Here is a 16,371-nt window from a genome sequence, read left to right on the forward strand (position 1 = left end):
TGTGAATACACGGGAATTCTACCACATACTACGTACCTCTTACAAACAGAATTCGGGTTCCGCGCTGTGAGTTACATTGTGACTCCCTTAACTCCACCCTTCCTCACCCGTGGACAGGGATATGTTGCTTTTTGTTAACGTGTTCAAAAACTCTTTCATTTTATTTCTTAATCTTCATTTCATTTTTTAATTGTAGGGTGAAGATGGTGTCCCAGGAACAGATGGAACCCCAGGAAGCCGCGGTGACACTGTAAGTTTTACCTTTTTAACATAAAAGGGTTCGTTTCTATGGAAAATTTGTTTTTATCAAATAAAGGTACATGGAAATCGACTACTGTAAGAAGGTTTTAAAAAAAATCTTTCTAATCTTACGGTGCTTAATTTACAATTATACTATATGGCCAGCAATTCTCAGGCTAAGTGGAGCACTCCAATTTTCTGGTTTTCGGTTGGTATTTTACAGTACGGAACATTACCATGGAAACGATCGGTTTCCGTATTTTTTCTCTCTCTCCTGGGAAAAGTTGAGCGAAACACAAAAAGTTTTCAAAAAGCGGAATTTATTTTTTTCATCACAAGAGTGCAATTACAGCAAGCGGAATTTAGTTGTACATGTAAAAGGTTACCGTTAAGAGTTCGCTGATGGAAATTAGATCAATGCCGTTTTCAAGGTGGTGAATTTTAAGACTGGTAAAGAAATGAAGTCCGTGCAATATGCAGGACAGACAGGTTCCACCTGGAAACGGCATATGATATGGCATTGCTCCCATAAGTGTCCTCAAGCTCAGTTATAGAACAATTGTTGAACAGTCTTGGGAGGCCGTTGGTACAAATGCTGTGGGAGCAATGCGATTTTTTTGCCCTTGTCGTCATCAACGGTAAAACTGCAAAGTAGAAGTTGCTAATAGCGAGTTTAAGTACTGCGAGGATAGTCAAGAGAGAAGAGTAACGACAAATAATTCCCAACTTGCGGCTGTGAATGAATGAAGATAACTCTTCTCTTTATGTGGAGTGATTGAAGTGGCACGATCGTTGTAACAGTTTCAGTAATCTTTATGTCACCTGTTTATTACATTGCCTTAAAGTTAATGTGCTTATGACAGTCAGTAATCGAGCATAGGCAAATATAATAAGCTGATTGAATCAGTACTGGTACTTTTTTCATGGATTTTATGTCAGCGTTCTGTGAAGAGATAACGTTACTTCAGGTGTGGAAAACAATATCTATTGCCTCTCATAAGGAATGAAATTGTAAAAAAATGAGAATTATGTATGAATGTTTTAAAGTGGACTTGGTTGACTTGTGTTGCATAAATAGTAACCGTCGTTGTTTCATGTAGGGACCACGTGGATTACCTGGAAACCCAGGACCTCCTGGAAGACCTGGTGCAGTGGTATGTATTCTACAGATCAACTTCTCCAGGCCATTATTTTTAAATAGCTAAAGCAACCAAAATGGCAAGGCCGACAAAAATATCAAGCAGTTGAAAGATAAACGTCCGCATGTTCATATTTCTTTTGCCATCCTCTCATATGCTACTAAAAAATGCCACTTGTCTTGCTACGAAGAGAAATTAATTGCAGTATAATACGTGCATTACATGCAAGTTTTGTGTTTTGGAATTAACCTCAGCATTGTCAACTGAACGCGCTCTTTGTTAGTTTTGTGATGAATTAATCTTTTATCTTTATATTCCTCACACTTCCCTTTTCCCTTGTAAAGAATCTTTTAATTTTTCACGACGCTTCATCCTTGACAAACCTGCCTTTGTCAACTCACAGTCATTTTAGCGTAATGTTTCTGGGAAAAAATCTTGTTAGGTTCGGACCCATTTGGCCTCCGATGGCAACTACTTTTTAGCCATATACATATAATAGTATGACACTGAAAGTTTTCTTTTTGTTAGTAACAATTTTTTAAATCCAAAATAATACATCCGTCTTTATTTGCAGGGATCTAGTGGCCCACGTGGCCCCCAAGGACCTCGAGGACCGCGTGGAGAACCTGTATGTGATTTAGTTTCGTATAGACTACTGTGTTGAATTTATTAGAGCCGTTAAGACATTTATTTTTTCTACTGGAAGGGAGGTCTGTATGGGAAAACCGTGACCGAGGTCTTGAGTGCTGAAGACCGAAGGCTTAAGAAAGGTACGGTTTTATCCCTCATGGACTGACCAAGACCGGTAGATAACTTATTGGAGGGTTTTTTCCTGCCGGATGGTAAAATTCACTTTCACCATGTACGCTCTCGACTGAATCCACTTTCTTCCGAGTTTATATTTTCCTTGTATATTTGTCATTTCGGGACGTTGTTTATGAGTATTAGAGCGACTTTCGTATGACCTTGAAAGAGTGTTCGCTATGATTTTTTTCACGGACCAATGTTTAGCAAGATTAAAACAAAGCTTCTTATTTCCGATAAGGAAACTCACGAAACAGTTCGATTGCCCAATCACGTTACTGCATTTCAAATGACGTCAAAGAAAGTTCCATGGAGAGATGACGTTGTTTGCATTGCATCCGCGTTCGCTAAGTGAATGAAACTTCGCGCTCGTATTTTTGTTTGCGTTCTGTTTTTACGTTTATCTTTCAAGGTCATGTGAAAGTCGCACGAAACTGTTGCCTCTGTTTGTAAGTTTCGGAATAATTTCATTTTGCCGCGATTTCCGCGGAAAATTTTTGGATCCTAGTCTTTATCGCAAAAAGCTGGAGTGGTTGCTGTGGGATAGTATAGCACAAAAATGTGATTTTAACTCATTTATTTCTGCGACGATTACGATATTTTCTGGCTTAAATCCCGCGCGAGTTCCTGTGCAGGAATTTAATCAGTTTGCTAGTTGATTCAAAACTTGAAAGGTGGCTTTGTTTTTATTTTCAGGGCGTAAAAGGTCCCCCCGGATCGCCAGGAAGACCGGGTGCCACTGGGGCTTTGGTAAGTGAAGAGTTTTATGAGCATCCACCCACACTAGCGAGGACATAGTGGTTCATTTTGGGCAAGAAGGCTTGAAAGGGCGCTCAAGAGATGTGAACCTTTATGTTGAAGGATCCTGCATCCTAGGAAAATTATCGAATCAAGTAGTGGCTTGGAAATGCTGTTTTCAGCATTGTTCTCGCAAAACGAATCAGTTTGGATCAGGATTCAAATATGTTTGTTTTTCCTTGAATTTGGCTGAAGTGGCCTCATCTGACAAGAAAATGATCGTGCTCTTTTTAAGACTGCAGCCAAAGAATAAAACAATGCACCACCCAGTAAGTCATCAGAACCGAACTTGATCCTACACACTCTAGAAAGCAAATCCAGTGGCAAGCCACTTCCAGCTTTCAGTGTGTGTCTCGTTGTCTTTTTTCCCGTCTGTCGACTTTTTTTGTACATCTTCTTTTCTCCTATTTTGTGTTGTAAATGAAAGAAACTTCAAAATTATAACTTTTTGCCTTTTTGTGACAGGGTCAACTGGGGAAACCAGGAGACAAGGGCGCACAAGGAAACCAAGGTCGAACGGTGAGAAGTGAACGAAAGACGAAAAAGATGGATCGAATTTCGTATGACCGTGAAAAAGTTTTCGCAATTTGGTTCACGGACCAATGTTTGGCAAGATTAAAGCAAACCTTCTCCTCATTCCCGCCAAGGAAACTCCTAATATGGGCAGTAAATAGATCGATTGCCCAACCACATTACTGCATTTCAAATGACGTCAAAGCGAAACTTTCCAGAAAGTTCCACGGAGAGATGACGTTGTTTGTATCCGTGTTCCCTAAGCCAGTGAAACTTCGCGCTCGTTTGTTTTTGTTCGATAAGCCAATTTTAAAATGTTTTCCGTTTTTGTTTACGTTCTGTTTTACGTTTATATTTCAAGGCCATATGGAAGTCGCTCTAATGAACTTTATTTGAGTGTCTACTTTATTCAGTGCTGGAGCAATAATTGGGGACACCAATTTAAATCGTGGGTTGATTTTTAGGTCACGCAATTTTAGGCAATTTCAGCACTGATCGAATGGTCATAGAATTAACTAAAATATCAAAATAACTGTTCAAAACTATAGAAGAACTCTAACAAAACACAGGGAGGCCAAGAGGGGACATGAATGGACAAAACTGGAGAGGATTGAAATGGATTGAATTTGGGTAAATTTGAAAAACGTCGGAAACGTTGAAAAAGTTTGGACTACCTTTCGAGAAATCCCGTTTTCTCCGCAAATTTTCCGTTTGGGAAGACCAAAATAGGTTTACCATTTACATTCCAACCGAAATTGCCGCTCAAAAATTTACCAGCAAGCCTCGTTTGCGCAAAATTATTATTAGCTCAAGCTAAAATTACAAGTTTGATTTTCGAATTCGACGCCTGGTGGTGAAAGCAGCTAGTCAAATTTCGGCTATTGAAAAATTGTACTAAACGCCTCACGTGCTCTTATCAAAAGCAACTCTAATTTTTTTCTACACCGAAATGTCTTTCTAATGCCCCATTCACACCAAACCTTAAACATGTTTTAAACATGTTTAGTTAAACACGGTTTCAAAAAAGTGTTTTCTTTTTAAATCATGTTCACTGACTTTTGTCGAATACAAATTTTGCACAGGTCAAAGCATGTGTTGAAACAAACCTGAATATCGTGGAAATTAACCAGTCCTACATTTTTCTGTGACTAATTTTCATTTTGTTAAACCCAGTTTAATTAAACATGTCTTGTTGGTGTGAATGGGGTATAAGACAACAGCACCCATATACGTGTTTCATGATGGAGCAACATTATTGCAACTGATTTACTTTTTTTCAGGGACCACCTGGACTGCAAGGAGATCCTGGAAAACCCGGAGCTTCTGGTCCACCCGTAAGATATGTCATATCTTCTAGTTGTTTGCTCATATTAGGGAGTTTAAGCGATGACAACGACAATCGTCAACGAAAACGTCACTTCAAAATACAGCTTTGCGCTGTCGCAAGTGGTTCGCATTATTCCGTCTTGTTCACCTTGTGCATAGTTAATCGAGGGACTGGTTATGAAACCTTATAACTTTCAAAAGCGAGAACAATGTTGTTTCAATCGATGTTGAATTGACCGTGACCCTGCACAATCTTTTGTTTTCGCTTCGCACGGGTTCGCAAATTAGTTGCTTATAATTTAATCGAAGGATTTGATTCGTTATCTTCTCGAAAAAAGGCGTGTTTTGTGCAGGGTCAAGGCCAAAAATACGGACAAAAACGTGAAACAAAGGAACTTGTCCAGTTTCATAACCATCTCCATGCATTAACTATGCCTTGTGCAATCTTGTAATTTGATGGGAAACTGTTTTAATGTAAAATAGAAAATGAATGTTTCATTGTAATATGCTCACGTTGTCGCCGAAACCTAAAATTTGGTGATTTCACGTTCTTGTTATGTGGAGTACGGCAGAAAATGCAAGGAATTCGAGCTGCACGTGCAGCACGAGTATTTTTCTTTTTTAACCAATCATATTCCTGCTTTGTGTCGTTGTCGTTGCTTGCTTTGACTAGGGACCCAATAGGGAGCTTAAGCAAAGACAACGGCGACGGCAACGAGAACGTCACAAATTTACATATTTCGTGGCCAAAAACAATAGCTTTGCACGCCTTGCACGTGCGTTTTCAACTTTAATCCATTTCTTTGCCGTCGTCAGCAAAACAACAACGCCAAATAACCAAATTTGAGGTTGTATGAAGAACGTCAGCAATTAAGGATAAATATTCAATTTTCTCTCCTAAATCTAGTGGCGTTCCGACCAGTGTCATTTTTGAGAAACTAGAACACTCTTGTGCTATTAAAAAGGTTGAAATAGTCAATTAGAAGTGATTACAATAACGTGAATTTATATATTGATATCGTTTCCGTCGCCGTCGTCGTTGCTTCCTAATAGGGGAGCTTAAGATTTTACGACGGCGACGGACACAACAACGCCGCGAAACAATGATACCAATAAATGACCGTGCTGCACGTGCAGCACGGATTTTAGCACGGATTCTTGCGGTACTTCGCATAACGACGACGTGAAATTACCAAATTTGAGGTTTTGACGACAACGTGAGCATGCAATGGAGAATCTTTCCTTCTCTGTTTTCACTTTGTAACTGCTCGTAACAATTTAGTTTTAGGATACTTCGCCCAAATTGTAAGAAGTGAACGGGACAGAATAGCCGCAAAAGACTTATGGTAAAGCAAAGTGATGTTTTGAGGTGACGTTTTTGTTGACGTCGCCGTCGTAGATCTTAAGGTTCCTAATAAGATCTATAACGGCAGCGTTGAGTTACGCTAATAGGGACCTTAAGATCTACGACGGCGACGTCGACGAAAACGTCACCTCAAAATAGAACTTCGCTCTAGTAAAAGTCTTTCGCGATTATTCCACCTCGGTTACTTCGTACAATGTGGGCGAAGTATCCGAAAAATAAATTGGTACGAGCGGTTTCAGACTGAAAATAGAGAATGAAAGATTCTCTGTTGCATGCTCACGTTGTCGTCAAAACCTAAAATTTAGTGATTTCACGTCGTCGTCATGCAGTGAACCGCAAAAATATGAGCTAAAATCCGTGCTGCACGTGCAGTACGATTATTTATGCTCTTTTAACCAATGATATCATTGTTTTGTGGCGTTTTCGTCGACGTCGTCGTCGTAGATCTTAAGCTCCCTAATATGAGCAACAAAAACGTCCAACTTGTCTCGCAACATTGCTGCGAAAGTAGTCGAAAAGCGCTGTTGCGCGTTTTACATCTCGCGCACAACCTGTCTCGAAACAACAACAAAAAAAGTGGTTTGCAAGTTGCTGCAGCGTTTTGCAGAAAGTAGATGTCCGGTCTACTTCTGGAACAAAATCAACTTTTTTTGTGTGGTAGTGCAGATATAAGTGCACTACACACTGTCACTGAATTTGTAAGAGTGAGTGAGTGATTGAGTGATTGTAAGTCCGAGGTGGCAAATAGGCCCGTAGCGCGTGCATAACTCGCGAACACAAACAGGTCTGCTGGAAGCGAGCTTGAGTTTCAACAAAATGAGCTCCAAAATCGGGATGAATTTCAGACACTGGTGAATAATAAAGCAGCTGCTATTTCCAAAACGAGGGAATTACCTGGTGATAAATAACCTCGTCTAGGATTTTTGACTTTGCAATGGTCAACCTCAAGAGTTGGGCTGTTGTGATCTTTGTGTTGAATTCACACATTTATTGTCAATCTTTTAAACACTTGAAAGAGAAAAAACAAAAACCCGTTGTCTTGCCATCATTTTGACACAGAATTTATTCTTTGTTTCGCGAGTAAACATGCGAGGTAACTTGGTCGCGGCGCTCACTGAATCCGCTGTGACTTTCGATTTTGCGATTTACTTGTGCAGAAAAATAGAAAAATTGAACGTAGAAACTTCCCAAAATGTTTTTCGCTGATGGTAACTTTTTATACTCTCGGTTCAAAATTTAAGTTGTTTTCATGTCGCAAATTTGGTTGCTGATGGCAAAATATTTTATATTCGACCGACACTTCCTGAAAACTTCTTCTCTTCCTAAAAATTGTGTATCAATATTTATTTACTTATGCATAAAGCAGGCTAACAAAATCTGTACCTTGCTTAGTTCGAATTTTTGAGCTTTAAAAATAGAAGTTTCGGTCCCAAGTTACTGACGGCAAGTCCTATATTTTGAGGTTACCCATCCAAATACTAACCCCGCCCGACAGGGATAAACTGCAGTGAACGTTTGTCTTGCAAAGCTGTCAGAGGCTCTGAGTGCACGCTCAAACTTGTGGTGAGACAGAAGTTGTAAGCGAACTTGAAAATGATCAACATGTCAGCCTCGAAGCCAATGTTTCTCTATTCTCTTTTATTTTCTTCAATCTTTCTGGGATTTAGTATTTTACTAGTAACCACATGTCCTCTCAGGGGGCTGTTTACCTAAGACATCTACCATGGCACTATAATGATATACGGTACCAAAACAATATCGTGTACTGTTAGAGCTACATATTACGCAAACATAACTTAAATCTCCTGGAAGATAAAACACAGCTCAGTTGACAATTATACAGCGCTGTATTACTGCACTACCACACATACGTAACGCGTTCCAATTTTTTTTTTTTTGGGAGACAGGTTGTGCGTGAGATATAAAACGCGCAACATCGACTAGTTTCGCAGCAATTTTGTGAGACAAGTTGGACGTTTTGGTTGCTCGTATTACTGTAGCTTTAGCGAAAACGCCCACAAAACAATAGACAACTCAAGGTCTGCACGTGCGCTTTCAAATTTGGTACATCTCTTTCCCGTTCTCTGCCAATCTGCAACGAGAAATGACCAAATTTGGTGAAAATGTGCTGAAATGCGTTCCACACGTGCAGTGCGATTATTTTTCATATTTTACCCATATATAATAACCCAAGTTGTTCTCGCATTTTGATTGGTTTTTGCATATGATCTTTTAGAGGACAGACGCACCATTGACGTCACCATCAGCTTTAATGCAAATAAAGTTTAATTCTCTATTATTTAAGACAAATAGATTCCATGTTGCCGTGCGTCTGTTCAGTAGTAGATCACGTCAAAATGTGGTAAGAACATCAGTGACACACTCGGCTATCGCCTCGTGTTCCTTTTTTTTGTTCTTACCACATTTTGACGTCATCTGTGATCTATTACTGAACAGACGCACGGCAACATGGAATCTATTTGTTAATGGCGTTCTCGTTGACGATCGCGTTGTAGATCTTAAAGTCCCTGGGACCCGTTTCTCGAAAGTCCCGATAATTTTTCGGGCCCGAAAAGCCATTTGTGAAACTGCCACCGCTTGCTTTGGAAAGCCGATCTTTTAAGACGTTTTAAAGGTAACAAAAAGAAAAATGACCGTGAAGTTTGACGACTTAGATCCCCTCCGTTCTTGAGATACAAAGGGAATTGTGACACCCGAAAATGGCCCGTAAAGTTTCGGGACTTTCGAGAAACGGACCCCTGGTCCCTACTAGCGAAAGACGACCGTTTCTCTTTTGGATGATTCTAGATTTTGCTTTTTCATCTACTGACCTTGCTTGTTTTGTGGACAGGGACCTCCAGGGCCATCTGGACCTCCGGGTAGAGACGGAGCTGATGGGCAGAAGGTACGAGGTGTAAATAAACGATTAAAGGGATTAGAGCGGTTTGCAATTGAGTGTCGCAAAATAATTAGCAAATTGCTTTGGTTTTGCATTACTTCACTCAGTGATTGGTTCGAAGTTCTCGCGCCACTTTTTCAGAACTGAAACCAAAACCAATCGTGGCTCACGTGTGCACATTTTCCCGCGCTTTTTGTCTGCTACGTGTAATTACTTCGAGTTTTGATTGGTTTACGGGATTGTTTCTGTCCTTTTTGATTGGCCAAAGTAGTTACTTTGGTTTTGTTTTACGACACTCGATTGAAACTCGCTCTTGTTAAAAAACTGTGGTGTTGCGTCGTTTGGGAGTAAAACACGAAAATGAAGTGAAATTTTACCAGTGAAAAATCGTCGTTTGCGACGTCTGATTGGATGAACGGTGTTTTTCAAAAGTGAAAAGTGATCGTTTGAGATGCTACGTCATCCTTGGCGCGAAAACTTGCACTGAAGCCGCCATTTTATTTTCAAGATGTTGAAAAGGTTTGTGGACGCCAGTTCGGTTGACAATTTCATTGCTGGAGAAGAAAAAAAACATTGAGATGTAATTTGAGATGTAACTTTCGCAAGACTTTTTAGAAACTAAGAATGAATCAGAAAAGTTGAAGACAGTCCTGGAAAAGAGTTGAACGAATACTTGTGCGAGTTTTCACGTTATCGTCTAATCTCTATAGGCCGTAATCACGCAGCAGCCATGTTGAGTCCACAGGAATTGAGAACGTTTGTTTTTGCTCACCGAAACTCGTTCGGGGTACGAAATCTATTGTCTTTGGCCAATATGGCCGCCGCGCGAATAAAGCTCGCCAATTATTGCTTGAAAGAAATCTCAGTAGTGAGTACTGATAAAATAAACAAATGTAAGCTTCACGGTTGGTTCACTCGTAGGATTTTTATTCACACATTCTGAAGAATCGCAAGCCAACAAGTGAGCGTAAACTTACCGAGTGAAAACCAATTTGAAATTTAAAAGGTTGTAATAGTCATACCAAAATTCAAAGCCACGGCAGTCTCTCTATTTTACTTCAAAGTTTGCCCGCTTCTTACAATATAAAAGAGAGAAAATAACCAAGAAATAATAAGATGAGGTATATACATTTAATTGGTCCTGCAAAACGTTTCGAGAGAGATTCGGAAAAAAATCCATATCCTCTTGAAAGGAGTGGAAGTTCTGGACTTGTGGGCGATATTCAGTTCAACTAGATTCAGGTATTGTCGTGCTATACGTTGTCCAAACGTGACATTCTCGGAATTGTAATAAAAGTGATTGTAAATTTCAGCCCCTCTGTACATATTACTTCGAAAAATACTGGAAAACAAGAATATCATCCGTTCGGTATTATTACTTGGCAAACAATTTTCGGGGAAAATTAGGCAATCTGATGGCTGGTTTTTGGTCCCGGGAAATTCACGTTGAGCGAAACACAAAGAGTTTTTAAAAAAGCGGTATTTAGTTTTACATGTAGAAGGTTAGCAAGCGTTCAAAGTTCGCTGACGGAGGACGAAGATTACGAACGTTAATCAAACGGAGAAGTGCCCGATCGCTCAAAGGAACGATGCCATGAAATAAAAAACTTATTAACCTCACTTGCTCGAGACCGTACTGCCACGATTCGAGCCAATATTCCCCAGAACGGCCCCCGTGCTCGGTCAGTAAGAGGTTAAACTTGTTTTTCGTTTAGGGATCAACTGGGGAACCAGGACGACCTGGAAAGGACGGCCTCCCAGGACAACCAGTAAGTTTTTATATACACGTGTACATATAATCCCCGTTAACCCTGCAAAAAGGAAAATCTAAGTTGTCCTACGACAGGATAAACCTTCAAGCCATCTCGTCCCCAGAGCCTGCTTTTCTTTTGGTCAGCACCAAGAACACGGACTTTGGCCACTTCCAATTTATGCGCCGTCGTAGTGAGGGGTCCAGTTTTTGGGTCTAACTAGGGACTTGTAGAGCTGCGAAAACACATCTTGGCTGTTTGTTCCGATGGACCGCTTTATGATACCAATTCCATATTTGCCTTATATACCGTTGCAAGCACATGCTTGTAGGACAAGTCAGAAGAGATGGTTACCCCGAGGTCCGTAGTGTTCTCTACCGACCAAAATTGCCCTTTAAGTGAGTAAAATAGGTTTGCTTTTATCCTTTCTATGTGTTATAAGCATCACCTCGCATTTATCCGGATTGAAGTGCATCTGCCATTTATTTGCCCATACGCCGGCCCAATCGATCTAGGTCACACTGCAAAGCATTGAACCGATTGTGCGATGGATTTTAGTGTCATCTGCATAAATCCTGACAGTAGATGTCAAATCTGTCGAGATGTCATTTACGTAAATGATAAATAAAATAGGGCCAAGAATTGTTCCTTGGGGCACACCGGACTTGACTGGTGACCAATCCTTGAAAATAGTTGATTGAGGGAAGGGTTTTTTCACGGTAGCCGTAGGTGTAATGATTCTTTTGTCTTGAGCTGGAAAGGTGCGCCAGCTTGATCAAATTACACAGAAACAGTCGCTGGAACCCGAGACACGGCGATGCTCGGAATTCCGTTGTTGTTTTCTGATGTGGGAGATTCTAACGATAAACTGATCTCACAATAAATCTTGAGCAATTTTTTGCTCACAGCAGGTTGATACGTTGATCGGATTTGAAGTTCTCTGTTTGACATGTTTTAATTAGGGCAGTAATGGCAAAGATGGCGAACCTGGAGCAGCTGGAACTGACGGACGACCGGTGAGTCCTATATAAAGTGATAGTCCATCAAGAAAGGAAATTCCAACATGTTTTTTCCCTGAATTAAATGTATATAATGTGTCTGTAAGAGACAATTGCTTAAATAGATTGCCCATGCAGATAGGTGTGAGGATCATGTTGCGATCACTCCTCTCTTTCGCTTTTGATGTTTTTTTTTTCACTCTTTCTGTTTGATACTCGACCACAAATAAAATTGTTTCTTTTCTTTTCTTTTTTCTTCAGGGCGATACCGGCTCCAGGGGACCAGCCGGGCCAAAGGGCGAACGAGGAACACCGGTAGGTGCTCTTCCATGTCGGTGTTTGCTAACTGAGTTCGAGGGCAACAGTTTTTATTACGGGCCGAGTTTTTTCCAGTTAAAAAATCAAGGTGCCGTGACTTACAGTGTAGTAACTCTGGCAATTGAGATTTCAAGTGATTAATATGGTGTTCAACTAAATCCGCGCGTGCGAGCTTGGAAAACTCTATGTTTCCCGTTTGGATACAGAAATGTTATTGTAGCTGAATTTAAACGAAGTGTAGGTTCCTGAAGGTAACGCGGAGAAGACTTGAAACAGTGCCGTTGGCGCAAAAATGGAGCAAATGTAGATAGGGAAATTGGTTTGCAACAATATGCCGTTGTTAGAAGCTCGCGTGTGCTCATACAGACCTCATCAGTGAAGTCAAAGTCCAACCCATGGCAGGGAAGCTTTTTGGAGCTTTGGAGACCTTACTGAAAAGCTTTACCCTCCTTATAGATCGGTTTTCAATCGAGTGTCGTAAAGCAAATACCAAAGCAATTACTTGGACCAATTACAGCAGGTGCAAACGCGCAATGAACCAATCTCAAATTTGTAGCATCGGGCTGTCATGCGGGAGGTCACGGGTTCGAACCCCGACCGGATCAACACTCAGGATCTTAAATTAACTGAGGAGATAAGGACAATAAACCTTAGGCCCCGTCTCACAAATATCTTCTATGTTGATAAGTTCCCTGTGGAACGTTAAAGAACCCACACACTATTCGAAAAGAGTAGGGGATGGAGTCCTCGGTGTTGTGGCTGTCCTCAGTGTTCTCTCCAGTGGAAGTGACGTACGGTGTATGAGGCCACCTAAGCAGAAACAGCCAAAAATAAAAAGGGACTTCGCCGAGTGCTGGAACATGTAGATGTATATGAATTGACCAGGTCAATCGCATTGTCGTGGGTTCGAACCCGTTCTTGCCTGGATTCTGCTTTAGTCGATCGACTAACAGCGAGTATTTTTCCAACTTTCATTTCGTTCTATTCCGCACTTCAAATGCAGTAAAAACCCGCATATGAGAACCTAAGTTTTTCCAAGCTAGGCTAAGAAGGTACTTGGAAAAGTGGCGCTTGAAGGGGCTATGTCTCGCAAAGTGATGTAATTTCATGACACCCAAAATGCGGAAAAAGTAGAATGAAACGTTGCATTGACCACTTAAAACTGTTGAACAACATGAACGAAATACAGCAAAAGGAAGGAGAAGGACACAAATGGATAAGATTGAAACGGATTGCATTTACGTAATCTTGAAAGAAATCAGCCCGAAGTTTTTCAATTTATGGAAAATCGCCTGGATTTGTTTGCTCAGAATCATCCTGTTTGTGATGCAACGATAGTTTTATCAATAAAGGAATTCCATGTTTTACACTCTTGAGTAATTCGGTAAAGATTTCTCTTAAACAGCTTAAAATAACGTGAGATAGCCCCTATAAGCTCCCTGGTGTTGTTTATGACGACGCAGAAATAACCGAGCTAGATTTACTTCGGGGAGATGATTTGTTTAGATATTGAGAAGGAAGTACAAAATGTCTCAGCAATTTTGTTCAGGATTGCAGTTTAAAGGTACTTTGCCAATGGCCTTCTATTAACCGGTTAGAATCCTTAAAACGCGCTGGGATAATTAACGAATCGAAAACGGTTCAGCGTTGTCTGTACTCTTATCGACAATGGTATTCGTCATCACAGTGGTCAAAATGTTGCGTGACCAAAATCATGACTCAAAGAAAGAGCAAGCGTTGACTATAACTTTCTCGCAATATGATTGGTTTATTTCCCAAAATGAGCGTTCCTGATTGGCTATTACACTGGGTAACAAAACGACGCGAGCATGACGCGTACAGCGTTGTCTAGACTCTCATCAACATCGGCAAATTAGCCAATCAGATTGCGAGATTACAGGCAATTGAGGTAAAAACTAATTCTTGCCATTTTTATTGTTCGTCTTAGGGCGCAACTGGAGCCACTGGCAGTTCTGGACCACAGGGCATTCAGGGACCGAAGGTTTGGTTTGAATATATTCTCCATTTGAATTATTTGGAGCAGTTTCCGTTTTGTTTCTCAGAAACGTATCTATTCACCGTTTTTGATTTTGTAATTTTCTGTAAACCTTTTTTTTCCATTTTGTGACAAGATAATTGTATCAATACACACAACAATGAAGCAATATAAAGTTTGCAAAAGCAAGCGAAGAGGTTTATGAGCACAGAATTCAAAGTAGCTAAGGCTGTCAATTCAAGTTGGTCACCTCATGCTATTGAATGCCAAATGATAAAAAAACTGCGAGAGCTAAAGTGGTTTAATCCAGAAAAATATTATTTATGTCAACACACACAAGTGCTCCCTGACCTGGGCCCGGTTGTTCGAAAGCCGATTAACTTAATCCCATTAACTTTTGTTTCATGTTTTTAACTTTTTGGTGAAGATTTCTTTTACTCGTTTTTGCTTTTCAAGATTAACTTCTAATGAAAAGTTTTGCCGACTATCAGCGTTGAACAGCATTTGGGAATAGAGAAATGAACTCCTTGGTTAATTTTTAATCTGGGATTAGCCTTAATCGGCTTTTGAGCAGCCGGGCCCTGATGTTTAAGACTTGGAGGCCATTGTTCATTTTGTATTTTATTTGGATCTGTAGCTTTTCTTATCCAAAGCAAGCCGTGATCGTCGGAATAGCTACCAACAACCGATCCTAATTTTGTCAATTATAGGCCGTTCGTATTAAAAGTGAGAACCTAACTGTTTTGGATAAGACGTACCTCGTTCAAGAGATGTTTACGATTGGTTTATTTGTTGCCGGTGAACAGTTATTGAAATTGGCTAGCTCTGGTGAGAACCTTGGCCAATGCTTCTGGGTGTTTGACGTGTTACATTTGAACCAGAGGTACTGATCACTTAGAAGTAGTAAAAGCTGTAGGTTTTCGTGGCGTGAAGCCGATTGACCGCCACTTCTGCTTCAAACAACTAGTCCGGCCCCGGCGGGGAACGTTTCTCGAACGTACCGGTAGCTTTTCGGAAGCGAAAAGCCAACTTTGACACTTTTGATTCGTCTATTTTACAAAGCTGGTCTTTCAACAGATTTTCGAAACCCGAAAAAAAAAAAAAACAACAACAACAACAACAAGAAAATAATATTGTCAAGTTTTACGCCTCAAAACAGCATCGGTTTGAATAAAACAAAGTTTCGGAACTTCCGAGAAACGGATCGCCGGTTCCTTTAAATTTCAAATTTGACTTCTGTAATTTTCTTTTTCCAGGGAGAGGCAGGACCACCGGGATCTAATGGCCGAAATGGAGCACCGGGAATCCCTGTACGTTTTATTTATCATATTTTCTTTTAGTGCGTCTTAAGGATTAATTTTGAAAACATTATTTAAAGGCTGCTCAAGAAATTTTGGACTACGTTTTAACACTTCAAAAATTTCGGAAATTTGGTTGTCGGGTACACGCAAATAGACTTAACATTTATAATGCAATAGGCCTTTTTCGATATATTAAAATTCAGCTTGATAGCGAGTCAGTGAGGACAAAGACAAAGGAAAGTGGATGATTTGTAAATATTTTTAACATTAATTCCCACGTGTTTCTATTGTCTTTGTCCTCACTGCCTCACTTTCAAGCTGAATATTTAATATATCGAAAATGGCCTATTCGCTATTTTCACCATTCCCATAATACCGTTCATTTTTGGGGGCTATTTGCATTAAAACAATGGATATCCAGTTCACTGCAGCATGATACAGTCCTAAGATTGTTTTTATGTAAAGAACCCCCCCCCCCCCAAAAAAAAAAAAAAAAAAAAAAAAAAAAAAAAAAAACGTATTGCATTATGGGATGGGAGAAATAGTCAATGGGAACTTTTGGTGAATATTGGAAAACGGAGTTCAACTAATCTCTGCTTTATACCAGAGCCCAAATTTTCAACTTGTGTTGTACCCAGTCAGTGTTGTTAAGCCAAAACGAAATGAATTGCTTGAGTGAATCACAAAGCAGATTGCAGCCGTTTGTTTGCACGCGAAAACAAGTGCGACCAAATCATGGTCAATTTTATTTTTTATGCTGATTGGTCGAGAAAGTGATGCCACTAAGATTTTTTTTACAGTTGCGAAAAGTGAAGAAACAAAAGACCTAAGAGATAAACATTCCACCAAAACCAACACTCTGCTTTCCATGTGTTTTTTTTAGGGGCCTCGAGGAAATCAAGGACCCCCAGGTCCTCCTGGT

At 40.2% G+C, this 16,371-nt stretch overlaps 1 protein-coding gene across 1 annotated transcript in view; it reads left to right on the forward strand.

Annotated features, from left to right (window-relative positions):
- LOC137967931 (collagen alpha chain-like) overlaps positions 1-16,371 on the forward strand; it is a 90,721-nt gene that overhangs the window by 56,971 nt on the left and 17,379 nt on the right. The window contains exons 38-50 of the mRNA XM_068814533.1: positions 197-250; positions 1,341-1,394; positions 1,954-2,007; positions 2,880-2,933; positions 3,447-3,500; positions 4,775-4,828; positions 9,038-9,091; positions 10,801-10,854; positions 11,799-11,852; positions 12,096-12,149; positions 14,101-14,154; positions 15,405-15,458; positions 16,333-16,371. The exon at positions 16,333-16,371 is cut by the window's right edge and continues 15 nt beyond it. Coding sequence (XP_068670634.1) covers positions 197-250; positions 1,341-1,394; positions 1,954-2,007; positions 2,880-2,933; positions 3,447-3,500; positions 4,775-4,828; positions 9,038-9,091; positions 10,801-10,854; positions 11,799-11,852; positions 12,096-12,149; positions 14,101-14,154; positions 15,405-15,458; positions 16,333-16,371 — 687 coding nt within the window. The remainder of the gene's footprint in view (positions 1-196; positions 251-1,340; positions 1,395-1,953; positions 2,008-2,879; positions 2,934-3,446; positions 3,501-4,774; positions 4,829-9,037; positions 9,092-10,800; positions 10,855-11,798; positions 11,853-12,095; positions 12,150-14,100; positions 14,155-15,404; positions 15,459-16,332) is intronic.

This window comes from Montipora foliosa, chromosome 8 (genome assembly GCF_036669935.1).
Source record: "Montipora foliosa isolate CH-2021 chromosome 8, ASM3666993v2, whole genome shotgun sequence".
Lineage (NCBI taxonomy): Eukaryota > Metazoa > Cnidaria > Anthozoa > Scleractinia > Acroporidae > Montipora > Montipora foliosa.